Below are 22,838 nucleotides of genomic sequence, written 5' to 3'. Positions count from 1 at the left end.
CTGCCTCCCTCCCTCCCTCCCTCCCTCTCTCTCTCTCTCTCTCTCTCTCTCTCTCTCTCTCTCTCTCTCTCTTTCTCTCTCTGCCTCCATCTCCCTCTCTCTCTCTGCCTCCCTCTCCCTCTCTCTCTCCCCAATTTGCATCTCTCTCTCTCTCTCTCGCTGTCTCTCTCATTCTCTCTCTCTCCGCCTCTCTCTCTTTGCCTCTCTCGCTGTTTCTCTCTCTGCCTCCTCTCTCTCTTTCTCTGCCTCCCCCTCTCTCTCTGCCTCCCTCTTCCTCCCCCTCTCTCTCTGCCTCCCTCCCCCTCCCTCTGCCTCTTTCTCTCTTGCTGTCTCTGTCCCGTCTCTCACTCTCTGCCTCCCTCTCCCTCTCTCTCTCTCTCTGCCTCCATCCCCCCCTCTCTCTCTCTTTTTTATCTCTCTCTCTCTCTCTCTCTCTCTCTCTCTCTCACTGCCTCTCTCTCTCACTGTCTCACTGTCTCTCTCTCTCTCTTTCTCTCTCTCTGCCTCCCTCTCACTCTCTCTCCCCAATTTGCATCTCTCTCTCTCGCTGTCTCTCATTCTCTCTCTCTCCGCCTCTCTCTCTGCCCCTCTCTCTGCCTCCTCTCTCTCTCTCTCTCCTTCTCCTCTCTCTCTCTGCCCCTCTCTCTTTCTCTGCCTCCGTCTCTCTCTCTGCTTCCCTCTTTCTCCCCCTCTCTCTCTGCCTCCCTCCCCCTCCCTCTGCCTCTTTCTCTCTTGCTGTCTCTGTCCCGTCTCTCAGTCTCTTCCTCCCCCTCTCTCTCTCTCTGCCTCCATCCTCCTCTCTCTCTCTTCTCTCTCTCTCTCTCTCTCTCTCTCCCTAGCTCTCTCTCTCTGTGAATAACACACATAGGCACTGAAGTCTTCTCAGCAGGAAGGAGCACGCCTGTCCCATGTTCCGCTGGTGAAATTGAACTGGCAGGCTCCCATGTCCTGCTGGTGAAATTGAACCGACAGGCTCCCATGTCCCGCTGGTGAAATTGAACCGACAGGCTCCCATGTCCCGCTGGTGAAATTGAACCGACAGGCTCCCATGTCCCGCTGGTGAAATTGAACCGACAGGCTGCCATGTCCCGCTGGTGAAATTGAACCGACAGGCTGCCATGTCCCGCTGGTGAAATTGAACCGACAGGCTCCCATGTCCCGCTGGTGAAATTGAACCCTCAGGCTCCCATGTTCCGCTGGTGAAATTGAACTGGCAGGCTCCCATGTCCTGCTGGTGAAATTGAACCGACAGGCTCCCATGTCCCGCTGGTGAAATTGAACCGACAGGCTCCCATGTCCCGCTGGTGAAATTGGACCGACAGGTTCCCATGTCCCGCTGGTGAAATTGAACCGACAGGCTGCCATGTCCCGCTGGTGAAATTGAACCGACAGGCTGCCATGTCCCGCTGGTGAAATTGAACCAACATGCTCCCATGTCCCGCTGGTGAAATTGAACCAACAGGCTCCCATGTCCCGCTGGTGAAGTCCCTAGAACAAAAGATCAGTTCAGTTTAACAAGATCTCCGTAAGTCTGGTATAGAACAGAAGAACAAGCAATGTTATCCCATAGGAGAGCCTTTTGCTTTTTACTCTGATAATGATGAGAATGATGGCTGGGGTGTCTTTTAGGCCGTATCTTTAATCTTAACTGTCCTGTTTACTTCTAGCATTGTCCCACATCTGTATGTACATTGTATTGTATTTTCCATGTTTGGTTACGTTACAGCCTTATTCTAAAATTGATTAAATTGTATTTTTTTCGTCGTCAATCCAAACACAATCCCCCATAATGACACTACAAGCTTGGCACACCTGTATTTGGGGAGTTTCTCCCATTCTTCTCTGCCAATCCTTTCAAGCTCTGTCAGGTTGGATGGGGAGCTATTTTATTTGCAGGTCTCTCCAGAGATGTTCGATCGGGTTCAAGTCCGGGCTCTGGCTGGGCCACTCAAGGACGTTCAGAAGTTTTTCCCAAAGCCACACCTGTGTTGTCTTGCCAGTGTGCTTAGGGTCGTTTGCCTGTTGGAAGGTGAACCTTTGCCCCAGTCTGAGGTCCTGAGTGCTCTGGAGCAGGTTTTCAAGGTTCTCTCTGTACTTTGCTCCGTTCATCTTTCCCTCAATACTGAATAGTCTTCTAGTCCCTGCTGCTGAAAAACACCCTCACAGCATGATGCTGCCGCCACCAAGCTTCACCGTAGGAATGGTGCCAGGTTTCCTTCAGATGTGAAGCTTGGCGTTCAGGCCAAAGAGTTCAATCTTGGTTTCATCAGACCAGAGAATCTTGTTTCATGGCCTGAGAGTCCTTTAGGGGCCTTTTTGGTAAACTCCAAGTTGGCTGTCATGTGCCTTTTACTGAGGAATGGCTTCTGTCTGGCCACTCTCCCTTAAAGGCCTGATTGGTGGAGTGCTGCAGAGATGGTTGTCCTTCTGGAAGGCTCATCCCATCTCCACAGAGGAACTCTGGAGCTCTGTCAGAGTGACCATCGGGTTCTTGTTCACCTCCCTAACCAAGGCCCTTCTCCCCCGAATGCTCAGTTTGGCCAGGCGGCCAGCTCTAGGAAGCATCTTGGTGGTTCCAAACTTCTTCCATTTAAGAATGATGGAGGCCATTGTCTTCTTGGTGACCTTCAATGCTGCAGAAATATTTTGGTACCCTTACCCAGATCTGTGCCTCGATGCAATCCCGTCACAGAGCTCTACGGACAATTCCTTTGACCTAATTTCTTGGTTTTTGCTCTGACATGCACTGAGGTTGACGTTGAGACTGGTGTTTTGCGGGTACTATTTAATGAAGCTGCCAGTTGAGGACTTGTGAGGCGTCTGTTTCTCAAACTAGACACTCTAATGTACATGTCCCCTTGCTCAGTTGTGCACCGGGGCCCCCCATTCCTCTTTCTATTCTGGTTAGAGCCAGTTTGCGCTGTTCTGTGACGGGAGTAGTACACAGCGTTGTACGAGATCTTCAGTTTGTTGGCAATTTCTTGCATGGAATAGCCTTCATTCAAGAATAGACTGACGAGTTTCAGAAGAAAGGTCTTTGTTTCTTAGCTAAAACAACATGCCTTTGGAACACAGGAGTGATGGTTGCTGATAATGGGCCTCTGTACGCCTATGTAGATATTCAATAAAAAATCTGCCATTTACAGTCATTTACAACATTTACAAATCTACACTGCATTTATGATCAATTTGATGTTATTTTAATGGACAATTATTATTTTTTTCTTTCAAAAACAAGGACAAGTTGGTGTGACCCCAAACTTTTGAATGGTGGTGTATGTAGATAAGGTATTTCTGTTTTTCTTTTTAATAAATTACCACACATTTCTAAAAATCTGTTTTCACTATGTCATTATGGGGTGTTGTGTGGAGTAGTTAGAGGAAAAATTATAATTTAATCAATTTTAGAAAATGTCTGTTACTTAATAAAATGCAGAAGAAATCAGAAGAGTTAGTTTAGCCAACCCTTCTGACTGCACTGTAGGAGTTAGTTTAGCCAACCCTTCTGAATGCACTGTAGGAGTTAGTTTAGCCAACCCTTCTGAATGCACTGTAGGAGTTGGTTTAGCCAACCCTTCTGAATGCACTGTAGGAGTTAGTTTAGCCAACCCTTCTGACTGTACTGTAGGAGTTAGTTTAGCCAACCCTTCTGAATGCAGAGTAGGAGTTAGTTTAACCAACCCGTCTGAATGTGCTGTAGGAGTTAGTTTAACCAACCCTTCTGACTGTACTGTAGGAGTTAGTTTAACCCTTCTGACTGTACTGTAGGAGTTAGTTTAACCCTTCTGACTGTACTGTAAGAGTTAGTTTAACCCTTCTGACTGTACTGTAGGAGTTAGTTTAACCCTTCTGACTGCAGTTGCAAAATTGCTGTAACTTTCCTAAAATTCCCTGGTTTTCCAGAACTCATGTTTGGAGGATTCCCAGATTTCCTTCTTAAACCATCCTTTTACCAGGAATTTCTCAACCAGTATTTCTGGAAAACCAGGGAATATTACCAGAATTTTTGCAACCCTAAATGTACTGTATGTACAGATGTAGGATCTTAATTTGATCACACTATTGATGCAGGATTAAAAGCAAACTTGTAGTGAATTTGAGATTTAAAAAGGCTTCTAAGGTTTGTCATTTCCACTTTAACATTTCAGGCTTGATTTGCCCTAACAAAACATTTATCAATCTCTACAAAAAATGTCCATGAATTATAATCCAAACAATAATTTACATTTCCTGTTACTGCGGGATTATTTTGTTGCTAATGAGAAACTGGTCAAATTACCATACTGTTAAGGGGACAGCCGCGGCTGGATCCAGGTTAAACCCTGTACGTAGAACCCTTTCCACGAGGGTTCTACATGGATCCCAAAAGGGTTCTACCTGGAACCATCAAGGGTTTTTCAAAGAGTTTTCCTATGGGGACAGAACCATTTTAGGTTACAGTAGTACCTTTTTTTTTGCTAATTATTTATTGTATGGCATAATAATGTTAGTCACAAGGAGTTTGCTTGCTAGACTAGTGCCAATACAATACAGGTCTGGGACCAGACGATAGCAGGATTCATGCTTCAGCATCCCTTCTCCCTGATAATCCTGGCTAGATGAGTGTGGTCTTCATAACTGTCTGGCTACACCATGAACAATAACTCTCCTTTTTTTCTCTCTCCTCTGTCTTGCCCTTCGTCCTTCATAGTCCTGGTTGTACGTGTGGTCATAATACTGACATCACTATGGAAGAAAACATACCTCTCTTCCCCTCTCTATCATCTCTCCCTCTGTTGTCATCTCTCCCCTGTGGATGAGTGTGCTGCTTCTTTCTCCCCATTATCGGCCAGTATTCTCTTTGTTCTGTAAATGTGTCTATGGCATTAGTAGAAAAGGTTATCTGTTGAGTCATTCTCCAGTGGACAAGGCATGCCTGTCTAAACTTTAAACTGCCTTCAACGTGACCTTCTACTAGTGAAAGGTCTATGGAGGCCTCAATGGCCCTTGGGGAACAGGGAGGTTGTATTTCACTACTGTATGGCCCTTGGGGAACAGGGAGGTTGTATATCACTGGGGTATGGCCCCTTGGGGGACAGGGAGGTTGTATATCACTGGGGTATGGCCCCTTGGGGGACAGGGAGGTTGTATATCACTGGGGTATGGCCCCTTGGGGGACAGGGAGGTTGTATATCACTGTACTGTATGGCCCCTTGGGGAACAGGGAGGTTGTATATCACTGTACTGTATGGCCCCTTGGGGAACAGGGAGGTTGTATATCACTATACTGTATGGCCCCTTGGGGAACAGGGAGATTGTATATCACTGTACTGTATGGCCCCTTGGGGAACAGGGAGGTTGTATATCACTGTACTGTATGGCCCCTTGGGGAACAGGGAGGTTGTATATCACTGTACTGTATGGCCCCTTGGGGAACAGGGAGGTTGTATATCACTGTACTGTATGGCCCCTTGGGGAACAGGGAGGTTGTATATCACTGTACTGTATGGCCCCTTGGGGAACAGGGAGGTTGTATATCACTGTACTGTATGGCCCCTTGGGGAACAGGGAGGTTGTATATCTATGAATAATATCTGTGAAAGTCAAATGTCCCTTAACCTGGTGACACTTATTGATGTGAGTGAGAATGCATGGGCTCAGAGGCAGATGGGACATACATGAACGGGACCGTGGGTACAGTATGAACGGGACCGTGGGTACAGTATGAACGGGACCGTGGGTACAGTATGAACGGGACCGTGGGTACAGTATGAACGGGACCGTGGGTACAGTATGAATGGGACCGTGGGTATGAACGGGACCGTGGGTATGAACGGGACCGTGGGTACAGTATGAATGGGACCGTGGGTACAGTATGAATGGGACCGTGGGTACAGTATGAACGGGACCATGGGTATGAACGGGACCGTGGGTACAGTATGAACATACTGAGTGTGTGTATGTGTGTGGAAGCCCTACAGTGAGCAGCAGAGTGACCGACCAGTCTTCCGTCTCTCTTTACCTCCGAGGCCGTAGTTGTTGCCGGCGGAAACACCCCATCACCGCGGCTTCTCTTCCAATCAGAGAGAGAGAGAACTAGGTCACACCACGGGCACGCCCTTCTGATTGGCTGGGAATGATGTCACATTCCCCTTGGATCATCATCCGCCAAACTCCAGAAGAGGAATTAAAGATTCTTGGAATCCTTTTACTACAGTCCCCAACTGACATGAACGTCTCTACCCATGTAGCTGGAAATGCTCATGTATTTTCCTAACGGACCTCCTCATGTGTGATATGCATGTTTATGGAGTTTCCTTAATAATTGAACTGCAGAATAGTAGATTATTGGGAGTAGGTTCCACGTGGTGTGTTGTGCGTGTTTGCACTGAAACGTACAGTCTGTGTGTGTGTGTGTGTGTGTGTGTGTGTGTGTGTGTGTGTGTGTGTGTGTGTGTGTGTGTGTGTGTGTGTGTTCATGCTGATAAGACACGGCAGAATCAAATAGAACGCTGTGGTTTAATATTGATGAAGATAAGACGATCCCTGCAGCTCAGCTGAATCTCAAATGGTTCCATCAGTAGAAGGCCTGGTACAGTAAGTGATAATCCTCATCACTGGCCTCAGTGAAATTAATACATGAAGGTGTGTGTGTGTGTGTGTGTGTGTGTGTGTGTGTGTGTGTGTGTAATGGAACACATGGTGAATTGAATTGAATTAGACATATGTGTGTAATAGTATGATAGACAGGATGATCATGAAACTCTGTTTCCACGTTCTGCCAGAGGCTAATTTACACCCATCAGCTTGATGAAAAGTAACGATTAGATCTAAGCACAGGCTAAATCCTAGAGGAAAACCTGGTTCAGTCTGCTTTCCACCAGACACTGGGAGACGAATCCACCTTTCAGCGGGACAATAACCTAAAACACAAGGACAAATCTACACGGGAGGTGCTTACCCAGAAGACAGTGAATGTTCAAGAGTGGCCACGTTCCAGTGTTGGCTTCAATCTACTTGAAACCTGCAAATGGTTGTTGAGCAATGATTAAAAACCAATCTGACAGAGCTTGAAGAATTTTTAAATAATAACAGGCAAATGTTGTACAATCCAGGTATGGAAAGGTCTTAGAGATTTACCCAGAAACCCTCACAGCTGTAATCCCTGCCAATGGTGATTCTAACATGTATTGACTCAGAGGGTGTGAATACTTATGTAAATGAGAAATACATTTGCAAACATTTCTAAAAACACGTTTTCACTTTGTCATGAGTAGAAACATCTATTTAACCCATTTTGAATTCAGGCTGTAACACAACGATGTGGAATATGTCAAGAGGTATGGCCTGATCTGGTTTGATCTGGTATGGTATGGTCTGATCTGGTATGGCCTGATCTGGTCTGATCTGGTATGGCGTGCTACATTCTACAATCTAATCATGTAATGATTTTCAGTCTATAACTGTGAAATAAGAATAGCAGCTGCATGTCTGAGTCTGCTTCTTGCAGGTGTGTAACAACCGGTATAATTAACTGACTGGTATAATAACAACCGGTATAATTAGGTGAACTCTTTGAAGAATTAAATAATGCACACATCTCTTTCCAGTATCACAGGTTGTCTTTAAATGCATAATGAATGAGGGATTAACTAAACGTAACGAATTTGGGATTAATGAGAGGTTAACAAAATGTAACGCTTGAGGGGTTAACTAAACATTGAAGCATGCAAGACTAATGCTGTTGGTTGGTGACGTTCTGCATATCGGTTTCGACATTGATACAGCGTACCAGTTACATTGAAATAACGTGGAAACGACATCAAGTTACATTGAAATAACGTTACATTAAACTAACATAAAAACAACGGTGACTTTAGTGTACTAAATCTGCCCATGCCCCCACCATCATTGCTGTTTCAAAGCCACACCCACTGGGTGCAGTTCAGTGGTCCTTAAATGGAAACGACATTGATTCAACCAGTGTATGCCCAGTGGGGTTACCAAGAAGGAATCTGTTTTGACACTGTGGGCGGAAAGGAGCCTCTAAAATCCTAAATTAAATGTCTCCCTTCGACTCAAATGACATTTTATTTATACAGTGCTTTTTTACCCTGTCATTCGTCACACAGAACAAACCGTTTGAGAAACCAGGGTTGTGTTCATTAGGCACGAAACTGAAGAAAATTCTCCAACCGGAGTGAAACAGGGAGGTATTTTCTGATCTTGTGCAATAGGAAAGACTAATTTTTCATAGTGTTTTGCTACGGTGTGCCCTAATGAACATAGCCCAGACCTAAACCCCCCCCCCCCCCCATAAGTGCGAGCCTAGGGTGACAGAGGCAGCAGGGGGGAACTCCTTGCTGTCTGTAGAATATCAAATGTCCACTCTCCATATGTGTTTGCTGCTGAGATAGATGTGTGTCCTAAGTGGCCCCCTATACCCTATTTAGGACACTAGGTACTGCGCTACGTAGGGAATAAGGTGGCATTTGGGACACTGCCAGAGACCGTAGGAGCGATGGGATGGCTGTATTTCTCTTGACTGTGGGAGAGAGAATGGTGAGATAGAGATCTACCACTGAGTGGAGGACAGAGCCTGCTGTGAGAGGTCTTTTATCGCTCTCTCTCTCCCTGTGATGAGAGGCCCCCTCTCACCGCCTTTGTGATGAGAGGACCCCTCTCACTACCTCTGGGATAGTAACACCAACCATCTCTCTCCCGCTCTCTGTCTGTCTGTGATACCAGCACCATCCCTCTCAATCTCTATTGGTCTCGTTTGTGTCTCACCGTCTCTGCACTCTTAGAAACAAGGTGCTATCTAGAATCTTAAAGGGTTCTTCAGCTGTCCCCATAAGAGAACCCTTTGAAGAACCCTTTTTGGTTCCAGGTAGAACCCATTTGGGTTCCAGGTAGAACCCAAACCCAACCCTTTCTAAAGAGGTTTCTACATGGAACCCACATGGGTTCTACCTGGAACCAAAAAGGTTTCCACCTGTAACCAAAAAGGGTTCTTCTATGGGAACAGCCGAAGAACCCTTTTTTTCAATGAGTGTGTGATACCAGCACCAACCCTCTCTATCGGTCTCTGTGTTTCTCATCACTATTCACCATTCATTCAGTATTATCTGTAATCACGGTAGCAGTCACAGTAATGTAGAAGTGTTTAGAAACATATTCAGTTTTTATTTACAATTAAAGTGACTCCAAAATGACACAGTACATTATTTAACCATTCGTTTCATAAAATAATCTGAAACACAACCAAAATAAAGAGCAAATTGATCCAACAAATGTGTAGAGTCACAAGCTTGATTTAGTCATTGCGAGCTATGAATATGGGAACAAATACTTACCTTTTGACTACTTTAATACACATTACATTTGTCTTAATACTTTTGCTCCCCTGGGGGAGGGGGGGGGGGGTACTGTGTACGTAAAGTGCTGTAATTTCTAAACGGTTCACCCGATACGGATGAAAATACCCTCAAATTAAAGCTGACAGTCTGCACTTTAACGTCATACGATGATCCCTCACAACAGAGGACAAAACAGAAAATGTCTGATAAAACTGTGCACTGGGGAAGTATTCGGGCCCCTTTGACTTTTTCCACATTTTGTGACGTTGCAAATGTATAAAACCATACCCTGAAATGTCACATTTTCATAAGTATTCAGACACTTTACTCAGTACTTTGTTGAAGCACCTTTGGCAGTGATTACATCCTCGAGTCTGCTTGGGTTTGACCCTACAACCTTGGCACACCTGTATTTGGGGAGTTTCTCCCATTCTTCTCTGCCAATCCTTTCAAGCTCTGTCAGGTTGGATGGGGAGCTATTTTATTTTCAGGTCTCTCCAGAGATGTTCGATTGGGTTCAAGTCCGGACTCTGGCAGGGCCACTCAAGGACATTCAGAGACTTGTCTCAAAGCCACTCCTGTGTTGTCTTGGCTGTGTGCTTAGGGTCATTGTCTTGTTGGAAGGTGAACCTTCACCCCAGGTCTGAGGATTCTGAGCGCTCTGGAGCAGATTTTCATCAAGGATCTCTCTGTACTTTGCTCTGCTCATCTTTCCCTCGATCCTGACTAGTCTCCCAGTCCCTGCCACCAAAACACTTCCCCACAGCATGATGCTGCCACCATCATGCTTCACCGTGGGGATTGGTGTCAGGTTTCCTCCAGACGTGACGATTGGCATTCAGGCCAAAGAGTTTAATCTTGTTTTCATCAGACCAGAGAATTTTGTTTCTTATGGTCTGAGAGTCTTTATGTGCCTTTTGGCAAACTCCATCTTGCTGGGTGCGTGCTACGCCACTGCTTAAATCACAAGTTAAGTATAACTATAAAAAAATGTAAGGCTTGTCAAATAAATGATATGCAGCTCAGGACTCCAGCTATGCATTTGGTTTGCTAAGAAGATCCCTGTTCCTTAAAGCAGTTTTGTGCGTAAAAAAAGTTAGGTAATACCGTATATCCCAATATGATGCAGGAACGGTATGATGGTATGAAAATCTGAATACCACCCAACCTTTCTCTCTCTCTCGCTCTCTCTCTGTCTCTCTCTGTCTCTCTCTGTCTCTCTCTGTCTCTCTCTCTGTCTCTCTCTCTGTCTCTCTCTCTGTCTCTCTCGCTGTCTCTCTGTCTCTCTCTGTCTCTCTCTGTCTCTCTCTGTCTCTCTCTGTCTCTCTCTGTCTCTCTCTGTCTCTCTCTGTCTCTCTCTGTCTCTCTCTGTCTCTCTCTGTCTCTCTCTCTCTCTCTCTCTGTCTCTCTCTGTCTCTCTCTCTCTCTCTCTCTGTCTCTCTCTGTCTCTCTCTCTCTCAATTCAATTCAAGGGCTTTATTGGCATGGGAAACATGTGTTAACATTGCCAAAGCAAGTGAGGTAGACAACATACAAAGTGAAAATATAAAGTGAAAAACAACAAAAATTAACAGTAAACATTACACATACAGAGGTTTCAAAACAGTAAAGACATTACAAATGTCATATTATATATATATATACAGTGTTTTAACAATGTACAAATGGTTAAAGGACACAAGATAAAATAAATAAGCATAAATATGGGTTGTATTTACAATGGTGTGTGTTCTTCACTGGTTGCCCTTTTCTCGTGGCAACAGGTCACAAATCTTGCTGCTGTGATGGCACACTGTGGAATTTCACCCAGTAGATATGGGAGTTTTTCAAATTTGGATTTGTTTTCGAATTCTTTGTGGATCTGTGTAATCTGAGGGAAATATGTCTCTCTAATATGGTCATACATTGGGCAGGAGGTTAGGAAGTGCAGCTCAGTTTCCACCTCATTTTGTGGGCAGTGAGCACATAGCCTGTCTCTCTCTCTCTCTCTCTCTCTCTCTCTCTCTCTGTGTCTCTGATACCAGTATCATCTCCACTTCTCTTTTTTTAAGTCAAGTTCATGTTTGCTGGTATGTCTGATACCGGCAGGATCGTATGTGTGTGTGTGTGTGTGTGTGTGTTGATTTTGTAACTCTAACTGAACCCTCCAGGAAACAAAGCCTGCCCGAAAAGCCAGTTCCAGTGTGCCAACCGCAAGTGCCTGGCACCTGTCTTCGTGTGTGACGGCGATGACGACTGCGGCGACGACTCTGACGAACTCAAATGCTCCGACCGCCACTCGCCGACGAACACCTGCAGCCCGCACGAGTTCCGCTGCAACACCTCGGAGTGCGTGCCCGTCGTGTGGAGCTGCGACGGCGACCCCGACTGCCCCGACGGCTCTGACGAGTGGCCGGAGCGTTGCGGCGGTGAAGGTTCACATCCACGCCGCAGGGTGAACTGTACGATGGAGGAGTTTCGGTGCAGCAACGGGGAGTGTGTGAGGCTGCCGTGGAAATGTGACGGCGATCCAGACTGCAAGGATAAGTCAGACGAGGCAGAATGTCGTAAGTGTTGTTTTTAAGTTTTCTTTTGTCTTAGATACATAAACATACAGTTCATTCAGAAAGTATTCAGACCCCTTGACCTTTTCCACATTTTGTTACGTTACAGCCTTATTCTAAAATGAATTCAATTGTAATTTTTGCCCATCATTCTACACACAAGAACCCCTATAATGATATCACAATACCCCATAATGACATCACAATACCCCATAATGACAAAGCAAAAACAATGAAATAAAATGAATTGAATCCATTTTAGAATAAGGCTGAAACGTAATAAAATGTGGAAAAGGAGTCTGAATACTTTCTGAAGGAACTGTACATAACCACAGGAGCTTGGAGGAAGGGCTCGTGGTAATGGTTGGAGCGGAATGGGTGGAGTGGAATCAAATACAACAAACTCAAGTTTTCTGTGTGTTTGATGCCATTCCATTCGCTCTGTTCCAGCCATTATTGTGAGCCGTTCTCCTCTTAGCATCCTCCACTGATACATACTGTACAGTTGACCGGGGCAGCTCTAGCAGGGCATAAATTTGACGAGTTAAATTACAACCAGATTCTCTAGCAGTCTAGTTGTGTTCTGTTCCACCTATGTACATGGAGAATGACAACAACTATCCAGACTACCATATCTTTCATTTATCTTCCATCTGTGTTGCCACACCATTTTGTCACAGAGCACATTTTCATTTCACCAGGCTCCACACAACTCAGTTTGTCTTGAGTGGCGAAAGAGAGATAGAGAGGGAAAGGGAGATGTAGAGAGCAAGAGGGAGAGAGAGGAAGAAAGAGAGGAAGAGGCAGACTGAGAGAGAGGGAAACAGAGAGATGAGAGAGAGGGAGAACGTATGTTTTTTAGGGATCCCCAGGCTCTGTGTGAGTGTGTGTATATGTTTTGTGTGTGAGTGTGTTTGTATGTTTTGTGTGTGTGTGTGTTTGTGTCATAATGCCTGTGTGTTTGCGTGTGTCTGTATGTTTTGTGTGTGTGTGTCATCTTCCTCACCCTAACTCTCCCTCCAAACTTCTTGCTCTGTCTGTCTGTCTGTCTGTCTGTCTGTCTGTCTGTCTGTCTGTCTGTCTGTCTCTCTGTCTCTCTGTCTCTCTGTCTCTCTGTCTCTCTGTCTCTCTGTCTCTCTGTCTCTCTGTCTCTGTCTGTCTCTGTCTGTCTCTGTCTGTCTCTGTCTGTCTCTGTCTGTCTCTGTCTGTCTGTCTCTCTCTGTCTGTCTCTCTCTGTCTGTCTCTCTCTGTCTGTCTCTCTGTCTGTCTCTCTCTGTCTGTCTCTCTGTCTGTCTCTCTGTGGTGTCAAGTCCCACCTCTCTCCTGTCTCTCTCTCTCTTTCTCGGCCTCCTCTCTCTCTCTCTCTCTCTCTCTCTTTCTCTCTCTCTGCGGTGTCATCAAGCCCTACCTTTCTCCTTTATCCTCTCTCTTCTCCTTCCTCCTCTCTCTCCCTCCAATGTGTCATAAACGCCAATTAACACTGATAGATATTATTTCAGCCAATTGAAAGGCAGCGCAGGGAGTAGGTTAAGCCATACGCAAAGGAGTAAGAGCGAGTGTCCATAGGTTGCTAGGCAACCCATTAATGTCCTGTAGTGTTTAAAAGCCCTTGAATAATAGCAAGGTCTCAGGTTTGCCACAGCGAGCTATAACACTATAATCACTAACGTGGTGGTCATGATGCTCTATCCAAAGTGACTGGTAGGGTACACTAACGTGGTGGTCATGATGCTCTATCCAAAGTGACTGGTAGGGTACACTAACGTGGTGGTCATGATGCTCTATCCAAAGTGGCTGGTAGGGTACACTAACGTGGTGGTCATGATGCTCTATCCAAAGTGACTGGTAGAGTACACTAACGTGGTGGTCATGATGCTCTATCCAAAGTGACTGGTAGGGTACACTAATGTGGTGGTCATGATGCTCTATCCCAAAGTGACTGGTAGGGTACACTAACGTGGTGGTCATGATGCTCTATCCAAAGTGACTGGTAGGGTACACTAACGTGGTGGTCATGATGCTCTATCCAAAGTGACTGGTAGGGTACACTAACGTGGTGGTCATGATGCTCTATCCAAAGTGACTGGTAGGGTACACTAACGTGGTGGTCATGATGCTCTATCCCAAAGTGACTGGTAGGGTACACTAACGTGGTGGTCATGATGCTCTATCCAAAGTGTCTGGTAGGGTACACTAACGTGGTGGTCATGATGCTCTATCCAAAGTGACTGGTAGAGTACACTAACGTGGTGGTCATGATGCTCTATCCAAAGTGACTGGTAGAGTACACTAACGTGGTGGTCATGATGCTCTATCCAAAGTGACTGGTAGGGTACACTAACGTGGTGGTCATGATGCTCTATCCAAAGTGACTGGTAGGGTACACTAACGTGGTGGTCATGATGCTCTATCCCAAAGTGACTGGTAGGGTACACTAACGTGGTGGTCATGATGCTCTATCCAAAGTGACTGGTAGAGTACACTAACGTGGTGGTCATGATGCTCTATCCAAAGTGACTGGTAGGGTACACTAATGTGGTGGTCATGATGCTCTATCCCAAAGTGGCTGGTAGGGTACACTAACGTGGTGGTCATGATGCTCTATCCAAAGTGACTGGTAGAGTACACTAACGTGGTGGTCATGATGCTCTATCCAAAGTGACTGGTAGGGTACACTAATGTGGTGGTCATGATGCTCTATCCCAAAGTGACTGGTAGAGTACACTAACGTGGTGGTCATGATGCTCTATCCAAAGTGACTGGTAGGGTACACTAACGTGGTGGTCATGATGCTCTATCCCAAAGTGACTGGTAGGGTACACTAACGTGGTGGTCATGATGCTCTATCCAAAGTGTCTGGTAGGGTACACTAACGTGGTGGTCATGATGCTCTATCCCAAAGTGACTGGTAGGGTACACTAACGTGGTGGTCATGATGCTCTATCCCAAAGTGACTGGTAGGGTACACTAACGTGGTGGTCATGATGCTCTATCCAAAGTGTCTGGTAGCGTACACATATATTACTCAGAGGTAACTGACAAAATCAAGAAAACCCCAACATAAAGCTTCTTAATGGGGTGTTGGGCCAGAGCAGTCCTAATAAAATATAAAATGCACCGTGGTATAGATTCTACAGGTGTCTGGAACTCTATAGGAGGGATGTGACACCAGTCTTCCACAAGAAGATGCGTCATTTGGCGTTGTTTTTTATGGTGGTGGATCAAACCATTCAGCGACCACTCTGTGCCCTGTGGATGGGGGTGTTGTCATCCTATGGGGACATAGCCATGGTAACCAAAATAATGGTTTGCCCAGCAATTTTATACATGACCCTAAGCATGATGGGGTGTTAGTTGCTTAATTAACACAGGAACCACACCTTTGTGGAAGCACCTGCTTTCAATATACTTTGTATCCCTCATTTGCTCATTTAGTGTTGCCATTATTCTGTCAGTTACCTGTATGTGACCCATGCTTTTGAATAAGTTAAGTTACGAGCTAGTTTAGCTTTGCGCACACACACACACACACACTGACTGACTGGGAAAAAGAGTCACTATCTGACTTTTGGCTCAGCTACACACACTGTTCTCTATCTCCTGATAACACTAAATCATCGCCCCCATGCTTTATATAATAGTGCTTTTTAGTGGTCTCTAGATGGGAGTTTCATGTCTGGGCATGGGAATGAATGGCTACTAGGAGCGGGATACGGCTCCGCAGCGGCCTCCATCTTGGGGCAGGATACTGAAGATCATATATCACAGAGCCCACGGGTTAACTGCTTCTCCTGCTGTGTGTGTGTGTGTGTGTGTGTGTGTGTGTGTGTGTGTGTGTGTGTGCTTCTTGAGTCCTCAGTTCAGTGCTGATTTCAGTCCTCAGTTCAGTCCTCAGTTCAGTGCTGATTTCAGTCCTCAGTTCAGTGCTGATTTCAGTCCTCAGTTCAGTCCTCAGTTCAGTGCTGATTTCAGTCCTCAGTTCAGTGCTCAGTTCAGTGCTCAGTTCAGTCCTCAGTTCAGTCCTCAGTTCAGTGCTGATTTCAGTGCTGATTTCAGTCCTCAGTTCAGTGCTCAGTTCAGTCCTCAGTTCAGTCCTCAGTTCAGTCCTCAGTTCAGTGCTCAGTTCAGTGCTGATTTCAGTCCTCAGTTCAGTCCTCAGTTCAGTGCTCAGTTCAGTGCTGATTTCAGTCCTCAGTTCAGTGCTCAGTTCAGTGCTCAGTTCAGTGCTGATTTCAGTCCTCAGTTCAGTCCTCAGTTCAGTCCTCAGTTCAGTCCTCAGTTCAGTCCTCAGTTCAGTCCTCAGTTCAGTGCTCAGTTCAGTGCTGATTTCAGTCCTCAGTTCAGTGCTCAGTTCAGTCCTCAGTTCAGTCCTCAGTTCAGTGCTCAGTTCAGTGCTCAGTTCAGTCCTCAGTTCAGTCCTCAGTTCAGTCCTCAGTTCAGTGCTCAGTTCAGTCCTCAGTTCAGTCCTCAGTTCAGTGCTGATTTCAGTCCTCAGTTCAGTGCTCAGTTCAGTCCTCAGTTCAGTCCTCAGTTCAGTCCTCAGTTCAGTCCTCAGTTCAGTGCTCAGTTCAGTGCTCAGTTCAGTGCTCAGTTCAGTCCTCAGTTCAGTGCTCAGTTCAGTCCTCAGTTCAGTGCTCAGTTCAGTCCTCAGTTCAGTCCTCAGTTCAGTGCTCAGTTCAGTCCTCAGTTCAGTCCTCAGTTCAGTCCTCAGTTCAGTCCTCAGTTCAGTCCTCAGTTCAGTCCTCAGTTCAGTTATTTAGTGTTTAACGGACTCTTCTTCCTGAAGTCATTTTTTTCCCAACTCTCTCCCCTTCTTGTGTATCCGTGTGTGCGTCTGTGTGTATCTGTGTGTGCGTCTGTGTGTATCTGTGTGTGCGTCTGTGTGTATCTGTGTGTGCGTCTGTGTGTATCCGTGTGTGCGTCTGTGTGTATCCGTGTGTGCGTCTGTGTGTGCGTCTGTGTGTATCTGTGTGTGCGTCTGTGTATATCTGTGTGTGCGTCTGTGTGTATCCGTGTGTGCGTCTGTGTGTGTATCTGTGTGTGTATCTGTGTGTATCTGTCTGTGTGCGTCTGTGTGTATCCGTGTGTGTGTCTGTGTGTATCTGTGTGTGTGCGTCTGTGTGTATCCGTGTGTGCGTCTGTGTGTATCCGTGTGTGCGTCTGTGTGTATCTGTGTGTGTGCGTCTGTGTATCCGTGTGTGCGTCTGTGTGTATCCGTGTGTGCGTCTGTGTGTATCCGTGTGTGCGTCTGTGTGTATCCGTGTGTGTGTCTGTGTGTATCCGTGTGTGCGTCTGTGTGTATCTGTGTGTGTGTCTGTGTGTATCCGTGTGTGTGTCTGTGTGTATCCGTGTGTGCGTCTGTGTGTATCTGTGTGTGTGTGTGTGTGTGTGTTACAGCCCTACTGACATGCAGGCCAGATGAGTTCCAGTGTGGGGATGGCTCCTGTATCCACGGCACCAAGCAGTGTAACAAGGTCCATGACTGTCCTGATCAGAGTGATGAGGCCGGCTGTGTCAACGGTATGTGTAGACCCCTGGGTAGGAGGCTTTGTGTGTGTGTGTGTGTGTGTGTGTGTGTGTGTGTGTGGCTTGCTGTGTCAACAGTATGTCTGACACTCAGTCTGGCTGTCTGCATGGCTGGTTGGCTTGCTAGCTGGCTCTCTATGTCTGACTGGCTGGCTGGCTCTATATGTCTGACTGGCTGGCTGACTCTCTATGTCTGGCTGGCTGGCTCTCTATGTCTGGCTGGCTGGCTCTCTATGTCTGACTGGCTGGCTCTATATGTCTGGCTGTCTGGCTCTATATGTCTGACTGGCTGGCTCTATATGTCTGGCTGGCTGGCTCTCTATGTCTGGCTGGCTGGCTCTCTATGTCTGACTGGCTGGCTCTATATGTCTGGCTGGCTGGCTCTATATGTCTGGCTGGCTGACTCTATATAGCTGACTGGTTGGCTCGATATGTCTGGCTAGCTGGCTGACTCTCTATGTCTGTCTGGCTGGCTGGCTCTCTATGTCTGGCTGGCTGGCTCTCTATGTCTGGCTGGCTGGCTCTCTATGTCTGGCTGGCTGGCTCTCTATGTCTGGCTGGCTGGCTCTATATGTCTGGCTGGCTGGCTCTATATGTCTGGCTGGCTGACTCTATATGTCTGGCTGGCTGACTCTATATGTCTGGCTGGCTGACTGTCCCGTTTTACTGGCTTGGCTGTCTCTGTGTCTGTCTGGCTGGTTGGCCAACTTCCTGATTGGGTCTTTGGCTCTATATGTCTAGCTGACTGGTTGTCTGTCTGTCTGTACCTTCCTGTACCTGTCTGTCTGCTTGTCTGTGTATGTATGCCTGGCTTAACTGTCTGTAGTAAAATACTTTCCCCATGTCTTCCTGCCACAGCCACTAAGTGCGAGGGACCCTTGAAGTTCCTGTGTAAGAACGGAGAGTGTATCGACAGCGCCAAGGTGTGTGACAACGTCAAGGACTGCAAGGACCGCTCTGATGAGCCCAAGAAGGAGTGTGGTAAGAACACACACTCGGACACACACACACACACACTTAAATGATGACACTCACTCTCTCAAGAGCACACACACACACAGACACAGACACACACACACACACTGAGAGGGTCCTCTTCAAATGGACTATGTCCTCTTTCCATGGTTCTTAATGGTCTCACCCCGTGGTGTAGCAGAGAACCAGAGTGACCTGTGACCTCCAGTCTCAGCGCTCAGTCAGAGGCACCAGTACCAACCTATTGATTAGATCACAATCTTTATTCTCTTTCTTTACAAAATGGAGGCGGAAAAGCTGTTTCTAGCGTATCTACATGTTTGTGTCGATCTGTGTTTTCCTGAGAAGGAGACATTTGAGAAGTCATCGTTTTAGGGACATGAAAAATAAAAATCCACTTTCACAAATTATAGAATTGAAAAACCTGTGTGTGTGTGTGTGTGTGTGTGTGTGTGTGTGTGTGTGTAAAATGTGAATGTACAATTAAATGTTTTTTTGGTGTCTGCAAGTGAGCATTTACAGTGCATTCAGAAATATTTCCATATTATTGATTTTTCCATATTTTGATGTGTTACAGACTGAATTTAAAATGGATATAATTTTGACTTTTAGTCACAGGCCTACCTACACACAATAACCCATAATGTGAAAGTGGAATTATGTTTTTTGAATTTTTTCAAATGAATTAAAATGTAAAAGTTGACATGTCTTGAGTAAATAAATAAGTGTTCAACACCTTTTTATGGCAAGTCTAAATAAGGTCAGGAGGAAAAATTGCTTAACAAGTCACATAAGTTGCATGGACCCACTGTGTAGTGCAATAATAGTGTTTAAAATGATTTTTGAATGACTACCTCATCTCTGTACCCCACGCATACAATTATCTGTCAGTCAAGCAGTGCATTTCAAACACAAATTCAACCACAAAGACCAGGGAGGTTTTTCAATAAAGCTCTTAGAGATTTACCCAGAAACCCTCACAGCTGTAATCGCTGCCAAAGGTGATTCTAACATGTATTGACTCAGGGGTGTGTATACTTATGTAAATTAGATATTTCTGTATTTCATTTTCAATAAATTTGCTAAAAAAAAAAATCTAAAAATATGTTTTCACTTTGTCATTATGGGGTATTGTGTGTAGATGGGTGAGGAAAAATATCTATTGAATCCATGTTGAATTCAGGCTGTAACACAACAACATGGGGAATAAGTCAATGGGTATGAATACTTTCTGAAGGAACTGTTTACAGAGATGTGTGTGTGTTCAATCTAGCACGTATGCAGATGTGTGTGTCTTCAATCTAGCACTTATGCAGATGTGTGTGTGTCTTCAATCTAGCACTTATGATGTGTGTGTGTCTGCAATCTAGCACTTATGATGTGTGTGTCTTCAATCTAGCACTTATGCAGATGTGTGTGTGTCTTCAATCTAGCACTTATGCAGATGTGTGTGTGTCTTCAATCTAGCACTTATGATGTGTGTGTCTGCAATCTAGCACTTATGATGTGTGTGTCTTCAATCTAGCCCTTATGATGTGTGTGTCTTCAATCTAGCCCTTATGATGTGTGTGTCTTCAATCTAGCCCTTATGATGTGTGTGTCTTCAATCTAGCCCTTATGATGTGTGTGTCTTCAATCTAGCCCTTATGATGTGTGTGTCTTCAATCTAGCCCTTATGATGTGTGTGTCTTCAATCTAGCCCTTATGATGTGTGTGTCTTCAATCTAGCCCTTATGATGTGTGTGTCTTCAATCTAGCCCTTATGATGTGTGTGTCTTCAATCTAGCCCTTATGATGTGTGTGTCTTCAATCTAGCCCTTATGATGTGTGTGTCTTCAATCTAGCCCTTATGATGTGTGTGTCTTCAATCTAGCCCTTATGATGTGTGTGTCTTCAATCTAGCCCTTATGATGTGTGTGTCTTCAATCTAGCCCTTATGATGTGTGTGTCTTCAATCTAGCCCTTATGATGTGTGTGTCTTCAATCTAGCCCTTATGATGTGTGTGTCTTCAATCTAGCCCTTATGATGTGTGTGTGTCTTCAATCTAGCCCTTATGATGTGTGTGTCTTCAATCTAGCCCTTATGATGTGTGTGTCTTCAATCTAGCCCTTATGATGTGTGTGTCTTCAATCTAGCCCTTATGATGTGTGTGTCTTCAATCTAGCCCTTATGATGTGTGTGTCTTCAATCTAGCCCTTATGATGTGTGTGTGTGCTCACCATAACAAAGTGGCTATCTCCATTGCATTTCAAAGCGTAGAGTGGCACGAGTCAAATTTGTATCAAGAGAAGAAAAGCCTCTGTGTGCTCATCAAAGGGGAGAGAAACAAATGTGTGTGTGTGTGTGTGTGTGTGTGTGTGTGTCTGGCTTGCTGGCTGTGTCAACAGTATGTCTGACACTCCGTCTGGCTGTCTGCATGGCTTTATGGCTTGCTAGCTGGCTCTCTATGTCTGACTGGCTGGCTCGATATGTCTGGCTGGCTGGCTCGATATGTCTGACTAGCTGGCTCGATATGTCTGGCTGGCTGGCTGACTCTCTATGTCTGGCTGGCTGGCTCTATATGTCTGGCTGGCTGGCTTGATATGTCTGGCTGGCTGGCTCTATGTCTGGCTGGCTGGCTTGATATGTCTGGCTGGCTGACTCCCTATGTCTGGCTGGCTGGCTGTATATGTCTGACTGGCTGGCTTGATATGTCTGGCTGGCTGGCTTGATATGTCTGGCTGGCTGACTCTCTATGTCTGGCTGGCTGGCTGGCTCTCTATGTCTGGCTGGCTGGCTCTCTGGCTGGCTGGCTGGCTCTATATATCTGGCTGGCTGCCTATGTATGTCTGGCTGGCTGACTCTATATGTCTGGCTGGCTGGCTGACTCTCTATGTCTGGCTGGCTGACTCTATGTCTGTCTGGCTGGCTGACTCTCTATGTCTGGCTGACTGGCTTGATATGTCTGGCTGGCTGGCTCTATATGTCTGGCTGGCTGGCTTGATATGTCTGGCTGGCTGACTCCCTATGTCTGGCTGGCTGGCTATATATGTCTGACTGGCTGGCTTGATATGACTGGCTGGCTGGCTTGATATGACTGGCTGGCTGGCTCTATATGTCTGGCTGGCTGGCTTGATATGTCTGGCTGGCTGACTCTCTATGTCTGGCTGGCTGGCTGGCTCTCTATGTCTGGCTGGCTGGCTCTCTGTCTGGCTGGCTGCCTCTATATGTCTGGCTGGCTGGCTGGCTCTATATGTCTGGCTGGCTGCCTATATATGTCTGGCTGGCTGGCTGACTCTATATGTCTGGCTGGCTGGCTGACTCTCTATGTCTGGCTGGCTGGCTCTATATGTCTGGCTGGCTGGCTGACTCTCTATGTCTGGCTGGCTGACTCTCTATGTCTGGCTGGCTGGCTGACTCTCTATGTCTGGCTGGCTGGCTCTATATGTCTGGCTGGCTGGCTGACTCTATATGTCTGTCTGGCTGACTGACTCTCTATGTCTGGCTGGCTGACTCTCTATGTCTGGCTGGCTGGCTCTATATGTCTGGCTGGCTGGCTGACTCTATATGCCTGGCTGGCTGGCTGACTCTATGTCTGTCTGGCTGGCTGACTCTCTATGTCTGGCTGGCTGGCTTGATATGTCTGGCTGGCTGGCTCTATATGTCTGGCTGGCTGGCTTGATATGTCTGGCTGGCTGACTCCCTATGTCTGGCTGGCTGGCTATATATGTCTGACTGGCTGGCTTGATATGTCTGGCTGGCTGGCTCTATATGTCTGGCTGGCTGGCTTGATATGTCTGGCTGGCTGACTCTCTATGTCTGGCTGGCTGGCTGGCTCTCTATGTCTGGCTGGCTGGCTCTCTGTCTGGCTGGCTGCCTCTATATGTCTGGCTGGCTGGCTGGCTCTATATGTCTGGCTGGCTGCCTATATATGTCTGGCTGGCTGGCTGACTCTATATGTCTGGCTGGCTGGCTGACTCTCTATGTCTGGCTGGCTGGCTCTATATGTCTTGCTGGCTGGCTGACTCTATATGTCTGGCTGGCTGACTGACTCTATATGTCTGGCTGTCTGACTCTCTATGTCTGGCTGGCTGGCTCTATATGTCTGGCTGGCTGGCTGACTCTATATGCCTGGCTGGCTGGCTGACTCTATATGTCTGGCTGGCTGTCTCTATATGTCTGGCTGGTTGGCTTGATATGTCTATCTGGCTGACTCCCTATGTCTGGCTGGCTGGCTATATATGTCTGGCTGGCTGGCTTGATATGTCTGGCTGGCTGGCTGGCTCGATATGTCTGACTAGCTGACTCTATATGTCTGGCTGGCTGGCTGACTCTATGTCTGGCTGGCTGGCTCTATATGTCTGGCTGGCTGGCTTGATATGTCTGGCTGTCTGGTTGACTCTATATGTCTGGCTGTCTGGCTGACTCTGTCTGGCTGGCTGACTCTATATGTCTGGCTGGCTGACTCTATATGTC

At 46.4% G+C, this 22,838-nt stretch overlaps 1 protein-coding gene across 1 annotated transcript in view; it reads left to right on the top strand.

The window, feature by feature from the left end:
- Positions 1–22,838, top strand: part of LOC110508229 (low-density lipoprotein receptor-related protein 8-like) — a 170,836-nt gene that overhangs the window by 87,257 nt on the left and 60,741 nt on the right. The window contains exons 5-7 of the mRNA XM_036966528.1: positions 11,489–11,884; positions 17,279–17,401; positions 18,266–18,388. Of these exons, the coding sequence (XP_036822423.1) occupies positions 11,489–11,884; positions 17,279–17,401; positions 18,266–18,388 (642 nt within the window). The remainder of the gene's footprint in view (positions 1–11,488; positions 11,885–17,278; positions 17,402–18,265; positions 18,389–22,838) is intronic.

This window comes from Oncorhynchus mykiss, chromosome 28 (assembly GCF_013265735.2).
Source record: "Oncorhynchus mykiss isolate Arlee chromosome 28, USDA_OmykA_1.1, whole genome shotgun sequence".
In the NCBI taxonomy this organism is placed as follows: domain Eukaryota; kingdom Metazoa; phylum Chordata; class Actinopteri; order Salmoniformes; family Salmonidae; genus Oncorhynchus; species Oncorhynchus mykiss.
This window is presented reverse-complemented; position numbering and strand designations above follow the sequence as displayed.